The sequence below is a fragment of the Saccoglossus kowalevskii genome, chromosome 5 (assembly GCF_978046115.1).
Source record: "Saccoglossus kowalevskii chromosome 5, keSacKowa6.1, whole genome shotgun sequence".
NCBI lineage: Eukaryota > Metazoa > Hemichordata > Enteropneusta > Harrimaniidae > Saccoglossus > Saccoglossus kowalevskii.
Genome location: NC_140645.1, coordinates 28,007,102 through 28,033,680, shown reverse-complemented (window position 1 = coordinate 28,033,680; position 26,579 = coordinate 28,007,102). Strand labels below are relative to the sequence as shown.

The 26,579-nt window shown below is 33.7% G+C and overlaps 1 protein-coding gene across 1 annotated transcript; it reads right to left on the bottom strand.

Moving 5' to 3' along the window:
* Nucleotides 1-885: 885 nt before the first annotated feature.
* Nucleotides 886-25,748, bottom strand: LOC144355691 (fibroblast growth factor receptor 2-like). The gene is made up of 14 exons (XM_085498855.1): nucleotides 25,430-25,748; nucleotides 23,165-23,380; nucleotides 21,293-21,574; nucleotides 20,762-21,058; nucleotides 19,092-19,340; nucleotides 17,865-17,899; nucleotides 16,791-17,004; nucleotides 16,593-16,703; nucleotides 15,209-15,363; nucleotides 14,306-14,417; nucleotides 13,740-13,836; nucleotides 13,532-13,628; nucleotides 2,672-2,812; nucleotides 886-999 (listed from the first exon to the last, which is right to left on the bottom strand). The coding sequence occupies exons 1-14, from the start codon at nucleotides 25,746-25,748 to the stop codon at nucleotides 886-888; spliced, it is 2,439 nt and encodes an 812-aa protein (XP_085354981.1).
* Nucleotides 25,749-26,579: the final 831 nt, after the last annotated feature.

Below are 26,579 nucleotides of genomic sequence, written 5' to 3'. Positions count from 1 at the left end.
TCTTTCTTGCGCTGTCTAATCCGCAATTCTGCCGCATATGTATCTGCTTGCCCACCGGGACCAAATCTCCTGTCCAGTCTGGTGACTAACTCCTGGTACGGTATTTCTCCACCATCTGCTTCTTGGGTCAGCACTTTTTGCGCCAAACCGGACAGACTCACTGCCAAATACCTGGACTTATGTGCCATATCCCAATTATTTACAAGTGCACATTGCTCAAAATAGGCCTTGTAATCTCTCCATGGTGTTTTCCCATTAAATTTTTCTGGAATTATGCTAGGCTTTGTCACAGGATACATGCCCCTCTGATGGAAAGCCTCCTCTCCTTTCAGTGCTTTTTCTCTGTACAACTTTGGTCTAACTACCAGCTCTGGATTCTCTTTTACCTCCTCAAATAAATCTGAGGTGGGGTTTGTCAGCCATCTGCCAGTTGATTGTGCCCGGGGGTACCCAAGCCATAAGTCATCTGCTCTGTCAGCTGGTCTCCCTCTCAATGCTGATCGGTACCGTGGTGTGGCTGTGTCCAGCCTCCATGGTATATCTGTTTTCTCTGCTACTGCTGATTCACTCCGCTTTTCCGCTGCAACTCTACTGCTAGTCAACAGGTCAGCTTTACTCATTTCCTGGGTTCCATAGCCAGAGGTTGGTGTCACCTGTGGTGGCAGCTCCTCTGTTTTACCCTCTGGCTGCACAACCCCCTCCTTTTCAGTCTCCACTGGATCTTTAAGCTCTGCAGTATCACCAACTGCTACCGGTGCAAACTTTATTTCTCCTAATGTATCAACAAAAATTTGCTGATCATTTCTTTGCTCTGCATCAGCTACTGGTTCAATCTGGATACTCTCTACTGGAATCAGCTTTGCCATTTCTGGATCTGCTACTGGTTCAGTCTGGATACATTCTACTGGAATCTTTCTCTGCCATTTCTTGATCTGTAACTGGAGTCGCCTTGATCTGCTTTCTCTGGTTCACCTCCTCTGCACCAGTTGTATCCCACCGCTGCATATATACCAGTAATTTAATGTGACGTTAAATGCGGGGGGGGCCTTTATGGGGCTACACCGTATTCAGGATCGGGGAGTTTGTCTTTAATACCGGTCTAATAGTCTTTGTCTTTGGTAGCGTGCTTATCTTATAAGTCTCCTCCCTCTCAGCTCGTCCGCTGTCACAGGGTGGGGATCGTTTGGTGAATGTATATCACCACAACTGAGACTGTGCAGAGAAAGAAATATACCAGTAACGATTATAACAAATCAACACAACACAATATATACGGTTTCCTGTACTTTAATAAACAAATAACAGGGATGCTGGTCACTGGAACCAGCAAGGAGGGGGATACACTGTAAAATAAAATAAATTAGAGACTTGATCGATGCTGCAGGGAACACTCCACTCTCCATTGGACAGCAATGTGCAATGTTGCGTTCCTTCGTATCTGGCACACTGGCGAAGCAGCTGCACTACAATTTAAACTCGTGCTCTGTGTCCAGGGAGTATCGGCAACTGCACTGCTATCTGCTGCTACTGGTAGCACTGGTACAACGGGAGTAGTTCAGGCAGTGAGCTTCGGTGGTTCCTGTTGATCAGCAGGGATCACTGCACAGCACGTCTGCATATGTACCCCTGTATAGGGTACAGCTCACTGGAGTCAGGAATCAGCATCACAAGATGTTACAGGATCAAGTCAGGTCACCTTCCTGACTAAAGATTTTCCCTTATGTCTCAACTTAAATACCCTAGCTAATTTATGGCCATGCAAATAATAAAATGTATATAACGAAATGATTGGTTATCTCGAAATAGTCGACAAATCAGTGTACAGAGGATGCCAATTTTGGTAGTGGAATAAACCACTCTTAATCCAAGCTCTACCAATTTAAAGTAGGAGACTCGGGTCAATGATGTCATATTTATTTTCATTGCCAACAACACTGGGCTCAGCACATTCCAAGGTATTTCACAATCACCATGTCACTGTCTGAGACATACCATTATGCCACAGGGAGAGACAGGATGTATGTATCTCAAATTCTGCTGACAACACAATCCAGTGACTGTATCAGCAGTCTTAAAAATAAACATGTGCAATGGGTTGTTGCAAAGTATCCAAACATGTGCGCTTTTATTTCACACAGCCAGGGCTCTGTACTTTTCACTTACAATTTATGTCACAATATTATGCTACAAACAGATACACTAGCACAGGTTTTCCACAATCCACACAAAATCTACTTTCTTGACTGCCTCCATCTAATTGTGAGATAGAAACACCAAGTACCACATTCACCAGATTCAATATTAGCATCACGCGATACGATCATTGGCTGTAATGGTGGATCACGTATTTGGTGCCACTGTGGTTATGAATTATGCTGAGAACCATCAAATGCACATTTCAGTGTAAAAGTTATATTGTGTACTGCCACTGTATTTCTAGGGTTTTCAGACCATGGAAACGCTGAGGCACCTAAAAAAATAATCGGACTTTAAGTTAATAGTTGATGTACATTTTTGTTGCTTGAAAATTAAAAAGTGCGTTAGTAAATATCAAGCTGAATTGTAGGCGTTTGCAGGCGTGTTCAGCTCACCCAAACTAATTACTTCCCTGGAATATGATATTTAAATATTTGAGATGTCTATGGAAAATCCTAAAATGCCATCGTTTTACAAGGTCATACGATGGGGCATCACCACAATAAGTTTCCTTTATTTCATCAAAAGTCTCTTTTGGTGTGTGTCCTTTCAAATACAAAAACCGGATCACTGCGCGAGACTCAACTGGCCCCATTTCACACCTCAGTTCAAACAACTGTAAATCAGAAAACACAATTACTTCAGAGATGTTTTGAAACATAATCCATAGAGATGTAAATCATTACACATGCAAAATTTCGTCTAGACCAGACAACTGGGGCATTACTTTTTGAACGCCTCTCGTATATTGCATGTTAGCAGTGTGGATAGTGATAAATAACTAGTCTGATTTCTATAACAGCCATAAATACCAGCAGTTAAAGACCGTTGTCATTTAATTTAAGTACTATTGAAAGTAGATTCCTTCTTACAATGTGTCTGAATCTAAATAAGTCTGGGACAAAAAAGGGTAATAAACCTACATGCAAGCTGGAACAATCCTTTACACAAATCACATTGTGGGTGATCTAGAAAAATTCTCTCATGCAGAAGCGGGGCTGTAAATTTGCAATATCAATATATTTTGCATTTAACCCTTTATCGAGTTGTAGTACATCTATTCTCAGCCCACCCTAGATAACATCAGCCCTCTATAAAAAAAAGGCCAGCAGAATAATGAAGACACCGATGCCTCACTATAGTGAAACTATTGTTCTAGTTTTTACAGGCAAATTGAGTAATGTTACACATGGTTACATATTAAATACATCTACGGACTATTTACAAGGTTATGGCAGATGTAAGTTGAAATATGTAAAGGCATTACAGGTATGGGGATCACTAAAGTAAAATAAATAAACCCCTCAGTTGTAGTGGGTTTAATAATAAAATCGCCCATGATGTGTGTTTTGGAGTAGAAATGGCATTGAATTATCAAAATAGTGTGTAAGCAAGTTAAAACATAAGTTGCCGCCATGTTGGATTTATATTGCCTGTTAGCAGTGTGAGTAGTGATAAACAACTACTCTGATTTATATGCCAACCATAAATACCAGCAGCTAAAGTGATTTGTCATTAATTGAGGTCAAAGTGCAATTGAAAGTAGATTCCTTCTTACAATGTGTCTGAATATAAATAAGTTTGGGCGAAAAAGGGTTATACCCCTACATGCAAATTAGGAACAATCATTTACACAAATCACATTGTGGGGCTATATAGATGAATTCTCTCACACAGAAACGGGGTTGTAAAAATCCTATTTGCATATCAAAGATATTGAAAAACCTTTGTGTTGACCTGTATTGTGCACCACATTCCATGGTATTTAACGGTTGTTGAAAGGTTAGTAAGATGTGCATAGTAGATGTTTCTATTCAAAAGAATGACACAAACAAGATAAATGAAAACAATTGTATCATCTATAAATTTCTGAAGATTTTACTGTGGACATTATTAAACATTGATTTTGTTATGTAGTCAGATTGTTAGTAAATGGTGTCTGACAAATGATAAAACAAATCAATCAAAATCCGAACTACTGGACCTAAATAAAAACAAATATTTTCCGATGGCTGGCAGGTCCGTCGTCATTGTGTCGCAAGTGAGCTAACCGTACACTTCATATTATTGATGTCGAAATTTCGAGAGTGAATCCAAAACAAATCGAGTCAGCATAACCGTTGCATCATCATATTAGGAACCGTGTACGTTGGCAGCTAGATGTACCTAGGAGTTGATGATATAAATGATAAATACATCCACTAAATACAAGCCAGGAGACTATTGAGTTGAGTTGACTATTCAGTTTACAAAGCGATATGAGGCTATTTAATTTGAATTATTACACTCCATAAAGAATGTTTCATTTTGTACTGACAATGTGAAAAAAATAATAAACACGAGCCAGTAGAACTGTATAAGTTGACAGCTAGATGTACCAAGAAGTAGTTGATTAATACATCCAGGATATTTTCCTATTACTAAATACAAGCGCGGGACACCGATTGGACTATTCACTTACTACCGGAAACGAGGCTATTTAATTTAAATTATTACACACCATAAACACGTGTTTATATTGTACAGATAACTCAAAAATAACATTTATTTCGCAAAAATCAAGAAACATTACAGTCTTCTAAAATATTAATACAAAAGTTTTATAGTGTAAATCAAATTCAACAGACCTAATTAAAACAACAATCCCCAAAATATCCATCCATTACACATAAAACCACGTGATAATTTTAACAGTGCCCTCTCTAACATAGAAGGACATACACTTTTAAACTTGTTTCATGAAGTTTGTGAAAACAAAATGAGTGAGAAACAATTCAAGTTCAATATTTAATTTAATTTAATATAATTAATCTGTACAAATTTATAATTTATTTATTTGAAAAAGAATTCACAGAGTAAAACAACTGAATTAGTAATTGATGTAGAATGCTTCTTAATTCTAGAAACAATTGTTTGTATAATGGGCTGATCATTTATGTTTCACACATTTTCTGCTTGCGACCCTATCTTGTCACAATCATGAGAAAATGACCTCCCTTATACATACTATACAATTGATTTCGAGAATGGCATCGTATAGAAAAGTAGCTCATTTTAGAAGAACCAAGAATAATTAACTATGAATTTTGTGAAAATAATATAACTATAATAATTTAATCGACCAAGGGTTATTTAATAATGATTGAATAATGTTTGTATATTTCAATCATCAAACAAAATATTCAATTTTCATTGTAAACAGAACTTTGTATTAAAAAAAATAAATTTTGTTTTGTATTAAGACCAACACACAAATATACCCTAGTATGCAGTTCGCCATGTTGGAAGTGTATCGCATGTTAATAGTGTAAATAGTGGTCGAACAACAACTAATACCATCAAATTAAGCAAATTGATTTGAATAGATGACATAGGTCACGCATTGAAAATTCTCGAGTCCACAATAAGTCTGAATATAAACACATCATCAGAAAACGTATACATATTAAATCAGCTAGGTAAAAAAACAACTGCAAATGTATATATTGCCTTCAGAGTCTGAATGTTGATGTATTGGCGTCACATCATGTATTATATACAATATTTAAAGACTTCATGCTTGTATTATTAACCTAACCTAAAATGTATATTTGTATAAACTGCAATATTTAAAGAACGGTTGTAACATGATGCATCATGCTATATTTTAAACAAAGCATCAAGTTTATAATGATTTAAATACCTAAAACAACAACCGTAGACTATGTACATTTCAAAATTTAAATAACATAGTACAGTACAGTAAAGTACAACACCATGTAATTTTTTGTTGCTATTCTCCATCATATCGCATTGGTTTAAGTTATATATTTTTTACAAATCTACTAATAATTGTGTGTGGAAGTCAAACATTTTGCTCACGCAGTACCTTTATTGTGGTAATACAGTCTGCATATCAAAGGTATTGAATATCTAAGTTGCCAGTCGTTACTTAAAAAAACGAGTGATCTTTGTGTTGACCTGTATTGTGTATCACATTCCATGGTATTTAACGGTTGTTGAGAGGTCAGGGGGAGGTGTATTCTATCGTTTTATTCTAAAGAATGACACACATACACATAATATCTGGTTACAATCAAATTTATCATCATAATTTAGGCACAATTTGGAAAACTTTAAACACCGTTAAACATGGATTTTGTCAAGTAGCCAGTGCAAGTAAATGATTTATGATGATAGCAAGTATGTTGGACCTACATGGAATTATATTACATATAATATACACAATGAGTGAGAAAATACTCAAGTTGAATACAAATTTTAATTAACTATTGAGCTTTACAAATTTATAAAAAAAAATTTAAAAGGGAAATATCTTGTATCACCATTAGCAATTTTGCTTTTATATTGTTTATCCTTGAATTCAAAATTACGTCTGTTTATCGAACTAATGCGCACATATAATATATATTACAATATTGTTTACAATTTCCATTGTAAAAAAAACAAAAAAACGCTTTTATTAAGAAAAAAAAATCTGTTTTTTATTACGATCAACATAACAACATACTTACGTATGCAGTTCGCCATACTGAAAACGTACCGCTTGTTGATTATTTTGAATAGATGACAGAGGTCGCCCATTGAAAGTTAACAAGTTCACAATATGCCTGCAAATAAAAAAGTCTTGGGGGAAGAAACGGGCATTACCCGTATGCAAATTAACTGATATATGAATAATTCATAAAAGTAGTTGATAGAAAGGCCACCATCCTAATAACCATTGATGGCGGTATTACCTAGCTTGCTGATTTGGGCCCCGAGTTGTAGAAAACTGATCTAAATATCAAAGGCGTAGAGGACATTGACTCCTGTTGCTAGGATTCAGTTAATTCATAGATGACCTTTTTGTGACCTGTCTTTGTATTACATTCCACAGTATTCTGAAGTTGTTGAGTGGTATAGTCAGGCATGTAGTGACTTAATTTCAACATACTATATATGATTATACAACTGTCATCGTAACGCAATAATTATAGCGTGCAGTAATTTTGCAGGGTATTTTCATCCTACCAAATTAGGAAATGGAATGATAACGCGCGTAAGCGTCCTCTAATAATGAAAACAAAAAAAATGGCTGCTACCTGGGTTTGACCGAACTCCACACAAAGAAGTTCGCTGATTCTGTTTTAAATATTTTGGATTTCGGCTACACACAATTGTGTGTGCGAGTTAAACCTTAGATGCCACCATGATTCACGGTCTTTTAGCTATATGAAATGTAACAATTCACAACCTTTTCCGTAGGTGCGTTCGTAGATGCCAGTGTACAAAGCCAATTGACTTTCAATATAAGCAGAATGATAAACCGCGAGAGTTTCTTGAAACCGCGGCAAAAAATCACTAGAAAGTGCACGGCCACGTGTAATTGCCAAACCACGCCCGAACCATCCAGCTGCTGTTTAACACAGAACCTACCACGTTATTGAAATTCAGACCACATGGCTTCTCTATTTATACTCAGGGAACTTTCTAAATGAAGCGAATATCATAGTATGGCTCAAACTGCATTGAATATGAAAATCAGATGAACTTAAGGAAGAACAATTAATTAATTTTATTTGTATAAACGCAAAAATAAATTGGTATGATATAGAATATTGAAATATCGTCACAGTCTGTAAATGAAGACAGTTGTCATGACTTGAGGTCAAAGTTCAAAGAAGTATATACATAACTCACGAATACTGTGGTGGTAGTACTGTGTCAAAAATATGGAAACCCAATTTGCATATCAAAGGTACTGAGGACATAGACCTAAGTTGCCTGTATTTACTTTAAGCACACGTAGCTTTTGTGGTATTTAATAGATGTTGATCTGAGTGGTTATTGTAAGACGTATAGTAGGTTTACGTTCATTCCCCATGTAATGTCCATAAATCAAATAATTTTCCAACAAAAATAAAGTACTTTACAATATTACATGTCAAAACTCTAAGTTTTAACCTACGAACTAATTTATGTGACCCATATATAGTTGTGTCAATAGATGTAAATTCCTTGCTCACTAAGTGCAAACTACTTCACTGTTGATATTGTACTTTAATTGTAGTTATTCATTAACTTTTGTTTGCACCCAGTTATCAAACAAAGCTCATTTGGTAGCAGGGTCAAATTATGGCACTGAAACAAACATGTTATTACCTTGTTCTGATTTATTCAACCCCGAAAAACTGTGAAATACTCGTGGTTTATAGTTTGATATTAGCACATGTATTGTGTTTCTTTACAATAGCTTAGAATAACGTATTTATAATTTGCATGCGTCTGTGTGCCGTTATTTATGCAAACGTTCACTTAGAGATGCTGAATTGTTCGAGTTACGGTCGTCAACTTACGAGAGTATTGAGGTACAAAACATTACCTCGCCCGAATTGTAACTCACTGTTCACTTACCAGTAAACAAAGCTTTACAAATTCTAGACATCATACATTATTATTTTTGTTGAACGTCCGAGGGTAGTAAATGGAACTACTTTGCTGAACTTCGATTTTCGGGCAACATAGATTTTGTTAGGATATACTAATTGACTATCAGCGTGATCGAAAAAAGTTCGTGACATTTCGCGGTCATTGCTCAAGAGTCGAGAATAATTAAAATCAAATATAGGTAACAACCCGTTACCCTCGTTGAACATTTTTAAAAACAGCACTACAAAGGACCACCCGTTTAGATTGTCGTATATAAGTTATTTACACAGAGTAGTGACAAGCATGACCATTTGTTACTTGTCACAATAATTAATATTAAATATAACATAATATACCCTTAACCCCCTTTTGACTATTTGGGCCTTTCCTCGTTCATGGCGATCAGCTGAGTCACAGCGCCATCATCGATGGACTAAGAATAATTAAATAAATAAAAAAATAAAAAAATGAAACAATAAATAAATAAATGTAGCATAACCGAACAGTCCGAAACATCTTGTGATTTTGTTGTACACAGTATAATTTGTGAAAAGCAAAAGAAAAAACAAATAATAACAAATCCCCAGGGTTCCTGTTTTGTGGCAGATTTACTAAGTAGCATCATTGGTGATTATTTACTGAATACTAGGGATGTGGCGATCGACATTAGGACGACCTAAACGTATAATAGCATTAAATATGTGTTTATTGTAATTAATACATTTGAATAATAAGGCCATCAACATATACTATAACGTATAGAGTGATAAAACAGCAAGCTTATTACTTCTGGTGCAATGTTTTACTTAATAACTATGATTTATGAATAGAACTATTTTATTTCGATTATTCTATAGTCAAACAGGAAATCCGCGCACACGGAAAGCCTACAACATACACTGCCCAAGTATTAACTTGGTCATCATGTATCCCGGCAAATACCAGAACGACAGTCATTTTATTTTAAATTATAATGGCATGGAACAGAGTTCGCGAACTGCGACTCAATTAAGCTTTTAAAATGCTGAATACTGAAAAACTGAAAAAGAATTCCAAAGTGAACTTCACTTTCCCTTTCCTGGTGTACACAACAACGTCCACTTCGCATGGCATTATCTCGCCTCTAGAGGGCCAGTCACTGCCGTCATCAGTAAACACTGATAATTGAACCCATTCATTCTAGTACGTCAATCCCATAGAAGTGCTACTATGAAAGACCTTGTCAACTGCATATTTAAATGTTGAAACATGGTGAGGTGCTGTGTATTTGAATGCCATAACGATTCATGTTAGGTTTCTCGAAATCCCAAATTGAAAATTCACGTTGTTGGTTACAAGAAATTGGTGGAAGAACTAACGTGAAAGTGAAGACACATAAACGTTCTAGCTATTAGTAAAAAGTGAGTAATTAAATATTTAGTTAAAACTGAATTAGAAATTCGCTAACATCACTCGAACTACAGTACTCATTTCGCCCAACAAATTTCCCACCACACGTTGTTTTCCGACCGGAAAACGACCGCATTCTATTGTTTTTTCTTCTCGCTCATTTATTGAAAACACCGATCGCCCAAACACTGATCACTGGCACAGGAGTCGTCGAAATTATGGTTTTAATGATACAGTTTGGGGATACAACGACTATTAACTATTATTAAATTCTGAACGACTCTTCAAATCTATACCACTTTGTATCGTTCGCGAACGCAACCTGAACTGTGTCCTATATTTAATAACTTGAGTTAGCGTAATTATTATGAAAGCGATATATTACAATGTTGCAATATATTACAATGGACGTGCGGAGCGTGAGAGAAAAATATTCCTGGGTTAACGCGCCAGTTCAGTTCATACTTCGCGTGATGATGGTTGGTCTACGCGAAGCATTACTTTTTCTAAACATTTTCTGAGACCATACAAAATAATGCGATCATATCTTGTACTATGTCGATTTGTAGTTTCATTACAAGGTCAGGTAAATACAACTATTGCCAACTATTATAGACTACTTTCCAAGCTTTTGGTGCAGCCACATTTTTTTGGGAACTTTTTGGCAATGTAATCCTATTATTTTCCCGGGCCTTTACGTTCATTCATGGTCTTGACAATAAGTATGAATTTCTATGCGCATATCACATACACGACCGCGGTCAGCCAGCGTCACGAAATCTATGCATAAAAGGATGGCGACCGGCGGCCGCTTGAATTTCTACTCTCTCATTACTTACTCATTTATAATTTGGTGATGAAAAATATATATAAAATAAATAGTATTTGTTTAATTATTCGGGTTGTCAGCCATCAAAATATTGAACATGATCCCAATAAATTGCGGTCAATGTTTGTCGTGTCTCTGCTTGAATGACAGACGCATAATAAGGGTCGGAACGTAACGTCAGAATATTGTTTAAAGTAATATATTCCATCCCAATCAAATCTAGGTCAAAGTGTCAGATTGTGTGCATATAATTATAGACAGTTAAAAGCTAAATACATTTGAATTTGTTACGGCTGTTCTGTTATGATCACTGGCGTTGTGTTCGGGGATCAGAGAGCTTCGTCTCGCTTGGCTGATGTTACTTACACATAGAGGTACCAGATTCGACCCAAATGAATACACAATACAGATAGCCCAGCTTTATTCACACAAGCAGTCAGCCGAGGTAACCCCTCGCTTCACCGCTCTCTCGGTGACCTCCTCTTACAAAAGGTTATCAACTCTATATTAAAAGTCAAAACACTAAGCCGTGGCAGAGTAAACATGCAACAAGCCAATCGCTGCACTCGTTGTCACGATCACGTGATTACCAGTGATGTGTTTCACGGTTAAAGGCTTGCAAACTTGCCACTACTAAAAACGATAAGTAAACATAAGTAAACATCTATTTATAAAATTCCTGTAATATATGTTTATAATCTCCACCCCAATCATGCATGTTGTTGATTCCAAACAATAGTGCAACGACGTGTGAACCGAATGTACGAACGTGAAGTCGCTATCATAACACAATTCTTCCTCTGAAAAATTTGAACTGTCTTCTTGTTCAAGTAGAAAAAAGCTAAAATGACAAGCAATACCGAGTTACATAGAATTTTTTCGATCATGAACAAATATTTGTGATAACCAAGTGTCGCATACGACTTGTTTACCACTTCCGTGTGACTGAGAATGTTCTAGAACCGTACTGTGTCTGGGTGGAAGTTTTAGAAACTGGTTGAATAGGTAATGGCACATTCTAGAAATTTGTAGTAAGTTCCAGACTCATTATGTATGCTGATGTAATGGTCTATTTATAGACAGTGTGGGTATATATAGGGGAGTTGTTCAGCACTGAGATCAGATCGGAGATCTCGTTGAATTGTATTGGAGTTTAAGTATCTAGTTATTGGAGTAGTGGAGTTTTACCGCGTTATTGTACTTGATGTTTGCAGAGTATAATAATACCAGTACCAGTTGAAACCTCATCTGTTGGCTCCGTGTTCGTATTTTATCATCGCCGCCAGGGAAGTCTTTCTGTTACTGTTGCCATTTTGGTATTTGAACCATCACACCTGTACTATACCAATTACGGTAATATTACGTTGTGTGTGACACCAAGTAATACGTACATGGGCGCTTCTTCTATATTAAAATGATTTTAAAACGTTACAAAAGTGCCTCTCAAATAAATAAATTTAAACTCGCAAAAACAACTATTCTAAAAACAACACGTTAATCGACAACTCTGAAAATCTCTTAGAACCATCCTTCCCATCATATTCCGTACTCATAAACTTTTTAAAAACTTAAGAAATCCTTTAAAAAACTTTAAGACTATGTGTTGCAAATACTTCGTCTACTGAGATTTGTAAGTACTATTATAAGATTGCACTTAAAGAAAACTAACATACTAACTGTTCACACATCAATTCCAACTCCCGACCAGTATGCTGTTAAATAGTTTCGGTGTTCTGCTGCATATCTTTATTTTTTGTAATCATACAAAATCATAATTATTGTATTTTGTATTCAATGATAATTATTAAAGGATTGAAATTGAAATGTGTTGGAAGCTAATTATCCATTATAATAACATAAGTAATTCTCATTGCCAATCTTGCTTTCTGTGGTAATCCATGTAAATACTGACTAATTTGAACACAGTTATGCTCGACTATAACATGAGATATACTAACAGAAGATACACACCATCATAACAACTTTAAAACATGCTCATTAGTTATATTGATTTGTTGTCTGTCAATCTCTGCCAATCTATATTACATGGAATATAATATAATCTGCGTATATGTCCTTACAGTTTACTATTAGTCATAAAATATTATTATAAAAATCAAACATTCTGATTATGTAACCCTTAGTGAATAATTTGAATCTAAAAATGTTGCTAGAAATATTACGTTAATCCTCAAATATTCTGCGAAATAATTTATGAACTCAAAATTACGTACAAATTCATTATTATGAAATAAAAGCTGATATAATGCTGATAATAATAATAATGTAAAATTTGTACGCATTATCGCCAACAATGTCGTCCTTTTCAATTACAATGACAGCATATTATTTTCTATCACAATCGATATTTACATAATGTTGGTTCTTGAGAAGAGAACGATGCTGCAAAATACAAAACAAATGTCTTATATTTAACTATCTTGTTACAACTTTGCAGAGAAAATGGTCCGTGATCACACCAAATTAACATTTGTAATGGATTAAACCGGATGGTTGTATAAAAAATAACTGACTGTATTCAGTACTCATATAAATGAGTAGGAAACAGCAGGAAAATTCAATGTGTGATTAGTTGAAAAATTAAGTTAATATATACATTATATACATGGGCTCCAATATCAAATGTAATATTTGAATAGCATATACAATATAGATTTATATATTGTAGTTATAAATGTGGCTCACCTGCTTTTCTAATAAACGTTTCAATGTTTTGACAATTGTAGAGAATGTCGGTCGTTTGTTTGGATCTTCTCTCCAACATGATAACATCAAGTTGTATCTACAAAAAAGATTAGAAAAACTATGAATATATTTCAGTGAGATAGATTGCGACTGTTTCGTTCGCCTTATCTACTTTAGCATAAATTATCATGATTTGCGCAGTAAATACATGTTAATGGGACTATGCTCTGGTTTGGGCATTCGATATCCTGATTGTATCTTCCTAATTACATCATCGTCTGACATTCCCTGGTAAGGTTCGCCACCTAAAAAATGAATACAGAGAGCGACAATTATTACACGCCTAGCTCTGTCAATTATGGCGCTGACCACTACAATAATTTTTGTACACTGTGTTTGACCCTTGATCTCTGTACCTAATCAATGAAAACACAAACGAAATAATCGCACAGAATATGTGCCAAAGTGTACGCTGTATAATTATATGCAAGTTTTCACAGAGACCAGGCAACACATTGCTGAACAACTAACTATCATAGAAGTATAAATATCACCTAGTACAATACCACTGTACCAACGGATAGAGACTACCACGCTTCGTATATAGAGTTTATGGAGACTTGTCTCCACGTTGATGTGGCATATATTAATTTTAATAGAACTCTAATATTAGTTTAGTAGTTATATGTATCACTTAATAATATGTGCATGTTATATGTTAAATTTAAGATTTGTAGATAATTACATATTTGATAATTACATGTTACAACTCACCTAGAGTACTTATCTCCCACAAAAGAACACCAAACGCCCAAACATCAGTTTTAGACGAATAATTATCACCAGAGAAAAGTTCTACTGCTTTCCAACGATGCTGAATTCCAGCCTGTAGATTTAAATTTAATGCAGATTGGAAATAACTTATTTAATACATTAAGTACATTCAATCTAGCGCCGTTTTAATGAAACATTTTATGACATCAACAACATGATTTGTTCAATTTTCATTCATGTTCTCTAGTTTTATTAGCGAGTTGTTTGAGTATGTTGTCAATTCCACTTCAATCCCAAGACACAATATACAATTACAAACTCTTCTACGTAGTGTACCGTAACTTATACGTACAAAAGTATTAGTCACTGTGGTTGATGTCGTATTTCTGGCAGCATAATTCATGTTTCTTATCTTGCAGATGTTCCCTTCTCCAACGTAAATTGTTTCGGCGCAGAGGCTTTTTAGTGTAATCTGTTGAGGGTAGAAACACAATCTAAATAAATTTAAATTGAATAGATTGGATATGATGTATATTAATGTTTCCGATGTATAAAGTAGATATATTGGAAATGTTTAACTGATAAACTTGAATATCATTGAATTGTTCAAATGTTCATGTAATTAAAGAGAATGTTATTGCAACAATATATATATATATATATATATATATATATATACATCATATATTTAAGTAATAAAACTCCGCCGTAGTCGGGTATACCATGAGATTTTGCATACGTCATGACAATATGCACGAGCTACAGGCAAAAAAAAACTGTTCTCTGTTTATTGTTAAAGACAATGTATAATTTCCAATAGAAATAATATAAAATGATGTTTTTACTATATAAATATAGATACGTTTCAAATAACTAAGTGACAACATAATACTAATTCTTTACATCAAGCGTTCCCAAGTGTTCCATTGCTTCTGCTATTTGTAATGAATATACGAGTACATTATCTTCTTTTTCATCATGAATGTTCTTTGCGCTTTTCAATAATGTAGACTTAAGGCTGTTATTTCCGATGTAGTCCTGTACGAAATACGGTGGTTCTAATCAAGAAAAAGATTAAAAAGAAATCATGTTTGATGAGGGTATTGATAGCATAGGAAGTAGCATGAGCATTATTGACAAGAAATATCAAAAAAGTTAAAAACTGCTTTCAACAGGGAACCTTCGGTTACCAAATCCTTGTTTCCAGGCCCCACAGTGAGAAGACTGTGGTTTCGGACAAACATTGTTTTCATTTAGGTGTCGAGAGAGGGCGATCTATTGAACAATAGTTTTGTCAAGCGACCCCAGAAATTACTGTAAAAGATGACATTTTACCGTGGGCCCTGTGCGAAAGGTCGACTATGTCGCCATCGTGAGATTCTCGCCCAGAAGCTCTTTCAGCGATGATTTCATGTGTCATTTATCGGGATAGTGTGCATTGTATGACATAATTATCTACGTTCCCCATTACTTCATTATTGTTCGAAATAGCGGCTACTCAACCCTAACATCCATTTAACCTATATATTGGTAAAATTTGGTCATCTTTACGGGGTTATTTTTAAACAAGGAAATGTTTGAAGTCACAGCTATTGCCGGTTTGATGGTTCGATAGTGTTTTTTTTTTAATTTATTTCAACAATGTGATGTCACGATGGTAGTCTGTTACGCCCGTTTGATGTCATTTCCAGTAACTACTTCAACAAGAGGTGTACATTTGCTCATCTTCTCAGCTAGAAAAGACCAAGGTGTGTGAACACCGCCGGATTAAGTGGTATGAGCGTCGATGCTACGTAAATTGAACATTATCGTGTCTATATATTTACAAGTATTTGGTTTTCTTGTAAAAACATATTGTACATACATTTTTGTATATACATAAATGATTAATTTATTTAGATTATCTTATAATTTAATAAAAAGCATTTCGAATAACTTTGACATTATTATTATCGATTGTGCTAGCTATTATATCCCAATCCAATTTAATTTATTTTGTAATTGCGGAGGTATAATTGTGTATCCCAGCCACGCTTAAGAATGGACTTTTTGGTGTTGTGTACATTCAGTCTTAAAATAAAATGGTTAAAAGTATTTTGAATACTCAGCCTTAGTATGTTTGTTACAAGTGAATACGGCATGCATATAGTTTTGTATGCATTTTTGCAGAACATGTAATAAATGAGGTGGAGAGTACATTACACTTTGAATACATAATTTTGATTTTGGGACCAGAGACCAGAAGTAAAACTGTGAAATAAAGAACCTGGCAAGTTTGTTACCTAACCTGTTACAATAGAATATCCTATTAGTGTTAAAATATATGGATGTGGAGTTATGGTCTTCATTATGCTTATTTGGTCTAGAAACATATCCTTCATCCTCTGACACGCATGTCCTGAAATAAAACGAAAAACACCAAGGAAACGTTAGAACACTTCAGCAGATGTGCATACAAGGGATATTCGATTCATATTACCCTCACTTTTTAATCTCTCTACTTCGACACGTGTGACGCCATCTTTACCACCAATATACCAAGCATCAGCTACGAAACGCTCACGTTCAGTATCGTCATGTAATGTTTCTTTGAAATGTAACCTGTTCGGTGGAATGTCCCATATTTGTTCACCAAGTTTCATATATATTTCATTTCCTTGCTTTTCACTATGGAGGTCTTCATATACAACTGCATTATTCTTGACAAACAGTAATAACAATATATAATTATATAATGGATAACAAATGGATTTGTATTTTACAAAACAATACGAAGTAGTATCACGTGAATCAACAGTCTTATACCATGCAACATCAGATAGTGTATCAATATAGAAATCCAGGTTGTACTTTCTTATCATGACGGAACTATCTTCCATAGGTATGATATTCGCCAATGAACGGCAATCAACTTGATTACTTGGCGTTTCATTCTGTAACAATTGGACACCTTATCTCGTTTTTTTCAGAACAAAACACCGATGTGCAAGAATATTCATACAACTAAAGCCGAAATAAAGTTTAGACAGTACTGCGTGGAGCATGTACTATTTAATCAGCAGATTATTATGGTCATTATAGCTTGGAGTGGTTTTTGATGCAATAAGTGTGTGCTGTCCATACATGTTTACAAATGTTTGAATACTGTAAAAACAGCAATATAATTTTTAATAACACAAAGGTAAGCGTTCTAATAACTGAAACATCCTGTGAAATATAGCTGCAGACTTAAATTTCGATTAAAAGCGATTTACATATAAAGTACTGAAACGATTAGGCGTGTACTTCGTTTTTTCACAAACAATAATACAACAATATTAAGGCGCATGATTCGTCTTACTAAGAGAACATGACCAATACCAATATTATCAACATGCATCAATGGCCCAATCCCTTTACTTAAATGATGCATGGATAATACACTGAAAAACGTGAAGCTGGTATATTACTACATCATCATTTTACAGCAAATTTCCTTTATATTACGAGTGCGTTTGAAATACAAATAGCATCCAACAGCTGTCACAATACAGACCAGTAAAACAATACTAACACTCACAATAATTCCAATGTGGTTGGTGCCTGACTTATTTCCTGTAATATAAAATTATGAAAATAAAGTTTTCATTCTTATATCTACACCTTTTTTTATCGGGCACTACAATTCGATGTGATAACCCTTATAGTTATTTCAATCCTTTTCTGAATCTTAAATGGAATCAAAATGATAGTCTTGATTACTAACTTTTCATAGTTTTGAAATAAGAAGCATAATTCAATTATCTGGTAATATGGATACTGAATGCTATATTTATTTTTTATCACTATGCCATTATTCGAAACACATAACAGCTTAAATGAAAGTTAATCCTATTTTAGCATGACATGAATTTACTTATTCATTTATTGATTTATTCTCTGGAATATAAAAATATGATAGTTCTCGGACGCTCCATTCAAATATCCAATGTATGGATAATGTTTTAAATTATAGTTTATATCACTTTGGCAACCAGAATAATTTATAATTCTATTTTAGCATGGAGCTTGTGTTTCCACATTCAATATTCATGTTTTTCTAGTTGAATGGGTTGTAAAAAAATGGGGGGGGGGTGTAATCATTATAAATTTTATTGTTCAAAACACAATTGTCAATACAGAAAAACATATTTGAAGAATAGTTTTGAAATTTTACTTAATACTTTAAATGTGGGGGCGTACCTTTGTTTTTAAGGAATGGGTAAAAGAATACCTTGGTCACTGCATGATTGTGGTTATACAAGTCAGAATAATGGTCTCATTTTAGTGGATATGCAATGTGGTGCAATATGCTTGTTCAATCAGTTCAAATATGTTATATAAAAGAGTTGTACTCAAAAATGTTGTTTTCATTTTTATGACTGCAATTTCATTTCAAAAAAAAATGCTTTCCTGGTATTATAGTTTATAGTGATGATTGTTTGAGTGAATTGAGTTCACATCGAAAATTGCGTCCTAACTGACTGTATTCAAATTGAATACCTTTTTATACAATTGTGAATATCATTGATATGCTTTCTTATTGAATTTTATTATTTTTTTTACAAATCTTGACGAATTGGTCGAAGACATTAAGACATGACACGTAATATTTTGAAATCATTATTATAACTAATAAAGTGGAATAACTAATTAATATGGGTTATATTATTTATACAATAAATACAGTTATATATTGGATCTATTTTAGAAAAGTAACCGCTAATATCCAAAAGGCTATTCACGTATTACGGAATACTGTTCATACCTGTACTATTTTGTACATGAGTGGATTCTTCTAAACAATAGTTCCCATGTACTGTACAGTATGTCACTCTGTATGCAGCGCTAACGTCATCCACTGCATATTCAAGTTGACTGCCAAGCACACATTCTTTCATTACAACCCAACTGTCATGTACAAGTTTTTCTAATTTCACACACTGATAACTGCTATTTTCATGCCTTGTCCAGGTTAATTTTCCAGTTTCTGGATGTATTTCAATAGTTGGTTTACCTATATAGATATACAATATTTGAAAGAAGAAATGGTTGATTTTTGTCTGACATCACTTTGAAATGAAAAAGTAAGGAGAGCGGTAAAAAACCACATTGAATATTTAACAATAGAAAAATCATGTATTATTGTTTAGCTTTATAAAGACACAAACCGAAAAAAAAGAAAAAAAAAACAAAACTTAGAATATGAAAAATTAATTCACCAGTCGCACGTCTAACAGCTCATCTGCAAAATTTGCGGTTAAATATCCTAAATGATTATACATAGACACGTAAATAATTTACATACTTATTTCATAAGTCTTTATAATATTGTGTGAGCGAGAATATAAATTTTGAAAGTTCTATTATCATATATATGGAAAATCAAACTATTAAACAATAAAGATGAAGTGTAAAATGCCATGGAAATTATGTATGTCAACTTTAGAACTATTTTAATCCATTTGCATTATTTGCATATTAGTGTCCAAGCTTGTATATGTGGATATTGTTTAAGTGTATACTATAGAATTAACAGCTTGCACTTGTCATTTCAATTCAGGAATTTAAAAAAAAAAACGTTTATTTTATGATTAGTTTATTTAGTATACATTTATTATCAGTAAGAAATAATTGTAAACCTTAATTATAGTGACTATATTGAAGTTACACATATCTCGATGACATATACCCTGTTTGTATTACAGGTATGAAATATATAATAAATATCGAATATCGAATTTGTTTGACCTTAAAACAGCTGTGTGATATTTGAACTTGATCAGCCCAACCAAAAGAGAGGGAATAAACACATCCTAAAATGTAGCTGAAAATAGACTATATTTCAATCAATATCATATAAGACAAAACTACATCTTACATATTTTATGATCATTTGGTTTCTTTTTTAAATGATGGCATTGTATCAACATTATATTAATGTCCGTAACTGATACTATATTCGTCACAAAAAGAAGAACATTACTAAAGATTTATATTTGTGAAAATATAACTTTTATTGTATACGAATGATTTTTTTGTAATTTTCACACATGAAGCTTCGATAGGTTACAACTTAATATTAAGTTCAATATTACTTATACTTATAATTAGAGATTAATATTATATGAAGTTATTCAAAGAATACCGCTATGATAACACAGCGACCGATTAGTATTGCCTTTTTTTCGATGTACTATTAATAAACTTATTATTCTACATGTTCAGTAATCATACCGCGTGGTTAGAATTCCCAAGGCTAAGCAAAATTGTGAAAACGCTATTCGCTATGAACTGCCATGGTAAAATGTGGTAATCGCTCCATATTCGAAATTTGCATTTTCTAGTATGGACGATACTTTCTAATGGTGAGACATGTGATATAATTACTGTAATTGTGTTATAAAAGAGTCAGTACATAAGTATTAGATTACTCACCGTATGTCTTAAAACTGAAACTATTTGATATGTATCCATCTCCAAAACTGTTGGAAGCATAAGCCCTGAATTCGTATGTAGTATTAGAATTTAAACCTGTCACTGTCAATTTTTTATTCACACTACCTTCACCATCTTTTGGCCATGGTTTATCAGTTGCATTATTGACAAGATTATATTGCAGGTAATACAAAATGTTGTTTGCATCATCTCCATGAAATCCAGGTATTATTTCTACAGTAAGTTGTTCATATCCAGTCTCCAATATTAGAATTTCATTTGGTGGTCCAGGAGGGCCTATTAATATCAACAAAAACATATTATAAGTATGATTTTAACAATTACAGCCACAAAATTATGAAGTACTAAATATTAGTAATCGGGAACATTACACATATTTTTTTTTCGTTGTAACATACTAAAACATAAAGTGTGAAAGTCGTTTACTTACTAAACACGCGTTCATGATAAAAAAAACCTGTAAAATAACAGTTTAAAGGATCAGTAACAATTATTCTATAATTTTCTTACATTGTACTTCTACTTCTATTGTTTTAACATCTGTTCCATATGAACCATCCCAATACGTATTAGTAGCAATACATGTATATACACCACTGTCAGATTGTTGAACATTAGGTATAATTAGAGCTCCAGTAGTTGTCTTGGTAACACCATTCTTTTTCCATTTAATACTGTCGTGTGTAGGATTCGACTCAGCTGTAATTGTACAATGTGCAGAGAATTCCTGGCCCATGTCTATTTTGCCATTATTATGACCACTTGTAATACTCACTGTTATCTGTGGTGGATCTAATTTGAAAACACAGAATAAAAGCAATATATCAGGTTAACCACACTATGTATTTAATTTATAGTAAGATGAAATCGGATATCACTTTAGTTTAATTAGGTAGATATTTTATTGTACATGTTGTTGATATCGTATGAACATTTTCTTTTAGTTTTGAAGGTTGACAGGGGAACAGACCTTAATTAGACGCCATCATGTACTATAATAACGAATTATTTTATTGTAATGTAATTTGCTAGATTGTTGTTAACCATTAATGATAACAGATTAATGTATTATGATATAATATATTGTAGTTTGAGATAAATATGGAGTATTTATATATTGATTAAAAATACCACACCTTTTTATGCTAATATTTAACCCCGAAAGTAGTTGTTTAATGATATTGTTTATACTAGAGAAAATTATACAGCTAAATATAGAAAAGAACGTATTCAACTTTGAGAAAAAGATGAAGCATCATTTTGACCGTAATTAACATTCATCGAACATGTAAATATGTGTTATTGATTACTCTAACACACAAACTATTTCTTGAAGAACGCTTTTCAACATAATATTGACTTTTAAGTTAACTGAAGCAACTCGAAAACACCACAAATTTGACAGTTGGGGCACTATTGCACCATATATTCAAAATATTAGTTATTTTAGTACAAATTTAAAATAGTTGACATGGCATTGTTTATCATATTTGTGATGGCCGAATGCACAATTACAAACAAATCGCATATAATCTTGGGTGTTTCCTTCAGGCAAATCTAGATGTTCTGCCAGCGACACAAACTTTCGAGCCATATCGGAAATCAAAACATCTCCAACATTTTTAAAATCGCGATAATCATGCCTCTGAAATTTTTTTTTTACAAATTACAGTTTATTGCATGTATTCGCTCTACGTTTTTAAAATTTATTAACGCTTATTTACAAATAATTGTCAGTGGCATCGATACTAATGATTATTATTATTATTATTATTATCATTATTATTATTATTATTATTATTATTATTATTATTATTATTATTATTAACATGCATGGAAACAACTACATTTCAACTTCATAGTACTGATCATTGAAACTATCCTAATAGCCTCTGTAATTAAAAATTTATGCAAGATTTTTTATATGATGTCGTAATCAAACATGAAAACAAATATTTTCCAAAAAATAGAAAATTGAAAATATCATTATTAAATAAACAAATCTGGCAGAAGCCTACCCAATACACGATATCAATTTGGCTTATAGTTTTGAAGAAGTGAAAAATAGAATGAAGAAGACCAGTCAACTAGTCAGTTATTTTTATTAACCCCCCCCCCCCCCCCCAAATGATAAGCATCATTAACCAGCCAGGGGTGGAGTCAAAAACAGTTGGGCAAGACCGCAATACATTTAATGACATTTTTGATTGTTAATTGTGTTCATGCGGTATTTAAACATGAGTTTGTGTCTTTTACAGTTCTTTTGGGAGAACTGAAAAGTGAATGTTGTTTTTTTGTAATACACATACTTACATTGTACGTCAAATATAATATTGTTGTTACATTGTGAATATGTTGACATTGTACTATGGCTGTATTTACAGTTATAGATATCATCCTTATTAGTTTTGGTTATTGTTCTAGTCCATGATACTGGTCTATTCCCTTTATGATTTGTATCTTGTCCATTTTTAATCCATAGTAGCTCACCAGGTGGTGCTACTTTATTTAGATCACATATCATTGTAACACCAGTACCAGTAATGAGCTCATAATTCGATCCAATAAACCCGTGTGTGGTACAGGTTGGTGATTCATCTGTAGCAATGAACAAGATTAAAATTAAAAGTTTTCATTCATAGGTTACTCAAAATTGTATTGGTCTTATTGATCTTAAATTGTACCCATTATGTTCAGTATACTCCACTGTGAAGATGCGTTATTTCCTTAAAATATCACATGCCTGGGAATTGTCTGAGCTCATCATTATGAATAACTGTAGTATTGCAAGTATTGTTGATGCAATCTATTATATAAGTATGTCATTGGACAAGACATGTTACTAAAATTGCTGACTGGAACATTCAACTTAACTTGTGTGGAAATCTCTCATTATATATTCAGAAGATAACTAAGTAAAGTAAGATAACTAAGTAAATATATGGCGCAATTACATTTTTACATCATGGTACTGATATTTTAGGCTACGCCAATGACAATCACGTGATCTCATTAATTATGAAACAGAAGCCTGAAAGCTCGGCGGCTTTTATTCTTCTTTCTTACATAGCTAACCTGTGTGCGCTGATGCGGGCCAATAGGAACCGGTGAAAATAGTTTTCAAAATGTCGATTTGCCCAATACTTTTGAAATGTTGCATTGCTTCCCACTCTTCCCAATGCTTGCCAGTTTTGAATCTAACGAGCTCTAAGAAGCTAAAACTAGTTGCACAATGTCATGTTCTATGCAAAATGTCACCAAACTGGCCAGGAGAAGGCGTTAGGTACAATTATGGTGCATTGTGTGTAAGTTTTGTTTAGAATTGTAGCTATAGTTCGGAAACTTAGTGAGTACATGTCTGCTTGTCTGCTACAGAAATATCCTTGAAGCATTATGGTTGGAATTTTACTGACATAAACTATGTGTGTGCTACAATATCTTTCAATACATTCTTCAGCATTAAAGTGATCGCAGAAAAACGGCTTTATTCCCATTTATTCTTAACCACTTTCATATTACTGCCACATTCGTTCTATTGTTTTGAAATTCTGGTTTAAATAACATACTTCATCAGCCATGTGGTTTTCCTGCTATCTTTGATTTTTTACAAAAATAACCAAAAGTCGTTGTAGCCCATACGTAGTTTATGCCAAACAAATCAATTCTCCTTGGACCTCAGATAGATTCAAGAAAATCACTACTTCCGGTTTAGGTTGAATCCAAGATGGTGGCCATTTTCAGATTTAATGCGGTGGTATGAAATACATAAATATTATGATCGGAATTGAGACAGCCAATATAAGACTCAATGGCTACTGGCACTTTGCCCCAGACATTTTAAACCTGCAAAGCCCCGATATTATTTCACACCAATTATAATGTCCATATTCATAGTAGAAACATTTACGGCGTAAGGTAATGACAATATAATAATGTAGTCTTTACACATCATGGTTCCTTTGAAATGCGAAAAAATGCCCAAATTTGTAGACATATTTGGCAGTAAGTAATAAAGTACTTAGACAAAATCACTGATGGCAACAGAACCACATTACCAATCACAAAGAGTTTCGCAAACATTAAAAAGCTTCATACATAGATTCCAGGAAACACTTTCACTTCAATGTGTTCAGCGGTCCTGAAGAATCAGACGTCAGAATCAGAAGAATCAGAAGTGTTTGAACAAAATCTATAGGGTTCAAACAGACTTGGACCATATATGATGTTAATCAGTAGTATTAAACCTGGCATACTAGAAAAAGTGACATCTTCAAATATTTAAAATAGTCACCCTTTAAACAAAAAAAATCAACATGCATATGTTTCCCACTCTAACCAACTTAGAACAAAATCAGTCCAGGCATGTCCAGGAAATGGTATGATATAAGATGGACAGACAGGATGCAAACTCCTGTTTCGGACTACATCTGACAGGAACTTCAATGTATGGGCATTAAAACTATTCATCATTCAAGTATAATAAAAATGATTAATATTGATTCCAATGACATTCATAGAAAAATGTGATTTTGCCTGCAGTACAAAACACGAATGGAACAGAAAATAATAGTTGAATCAAGACCAAATGTGACACTGATACCAGAACAATTTCCTATTATTTTGTAAATTAACTAAAATATTACCTACCTAATACGAACAATGTAGTAGACTTGGCACTATGAGTAATATTATGTGCTAAGCATTCCCACACACCTTCATCTGTGTTGACATTGACATGGTTGATTGTCAGATAGTATTCACCATTGGTATGGTTACCGCTAAGTCCACAAGTATTACATTTATCAGAGTCAATGTTAATACCACGTGATACGACTCTTGATGATATCGAATCATATATTTGCTGCCATCGTGGGTATGTAGTAGGCTGAGGAGCATCTAATACACATCTCAGAGTGGCAGAACCACCATGTTGTACCACAGTATTGGTTGGTTCTTCAGTCCACATGGCATCCGGGGTACATAACAAATGACAAAGTGCTTATTAATATTTTTTTAATTATTCAAAAAGTCTTGGCTATAGACTGTTGAAATTTTGTAGAATTGTGAATAGTGTAAAATACTCAAAACACGATTTTAAAATATAGATAACAGGTGCAAACATTATCTCTTTTGAATTCTTAGCAAGATTTAGCAAGGCTGTACATAAATAATAAAAAAAAACATGGTGAAAAAAAGAAATGACGGGATCTCCATATTATGCACTGTATTAAACTTTTTACAAAACGATTATACATTTAAATTTGAAACTGTAACAGCCATTTTAATTATGAGCGTTGGCAAACTTTTTACTGAGTGAATTGTTATGCAAATTAGCAATTATCTCATATTGAAAAGGTGTGATTTTGATGCATTTTCACATGAAAATGACTGCTATTTTCCCACCTTTGTTGGGATCACAAACGCATGTCCTACATGACGTTTTATGTGTGTGAAGGTCGAATTGGGTCACTCCAATCATGTATTAGATATGCTTGAATACAAATCGAGGCATGCACACATGGACGCACGATGGTCACTGCGTCTAAACTTCATTAAAAGCAATGGTTGATGTACAATGCATGAAGTTATGCTGGTAATTAGAATGGTATATTTAGTTAAACAAAGTAAATCATAATAGAATACACACGTATAGACTTTATAAAGTACAAAACATTTAGATGTATTACGAGTTAAATGTTTAACATTTTTGCACAAGTCATGAACCAGTGTTTTCTATTGTAATAAATTTGTGAACTTTCAAAGGTCAGAAATAGTCAATTTTACCATACATACCCAA

Bases quoted from the DNA above. Each gene is read 5' to 3' on its own strand.
- LOC144355691 (XM_085498855.1), bottom strand. From the start codon at position 25,748: ATGTGGACTGAAGAACCAACCAATACTGTGGTACAACATGGTGGTTCT. The intron at 21,575-23,164 runs GTAAATACAGCC...TTTTCAAATTAG, and splicing joins TAAGGATGATATCTATAACT to ATCCACCACAGATAACAGTG. The intron at 17,005-17,864 runs GTGAGTGTTAGT...CTGTTTGTCAAG, and splicing joins CCAACCACATTGGAATTATT to AATAATGCAGTTGTATATGA.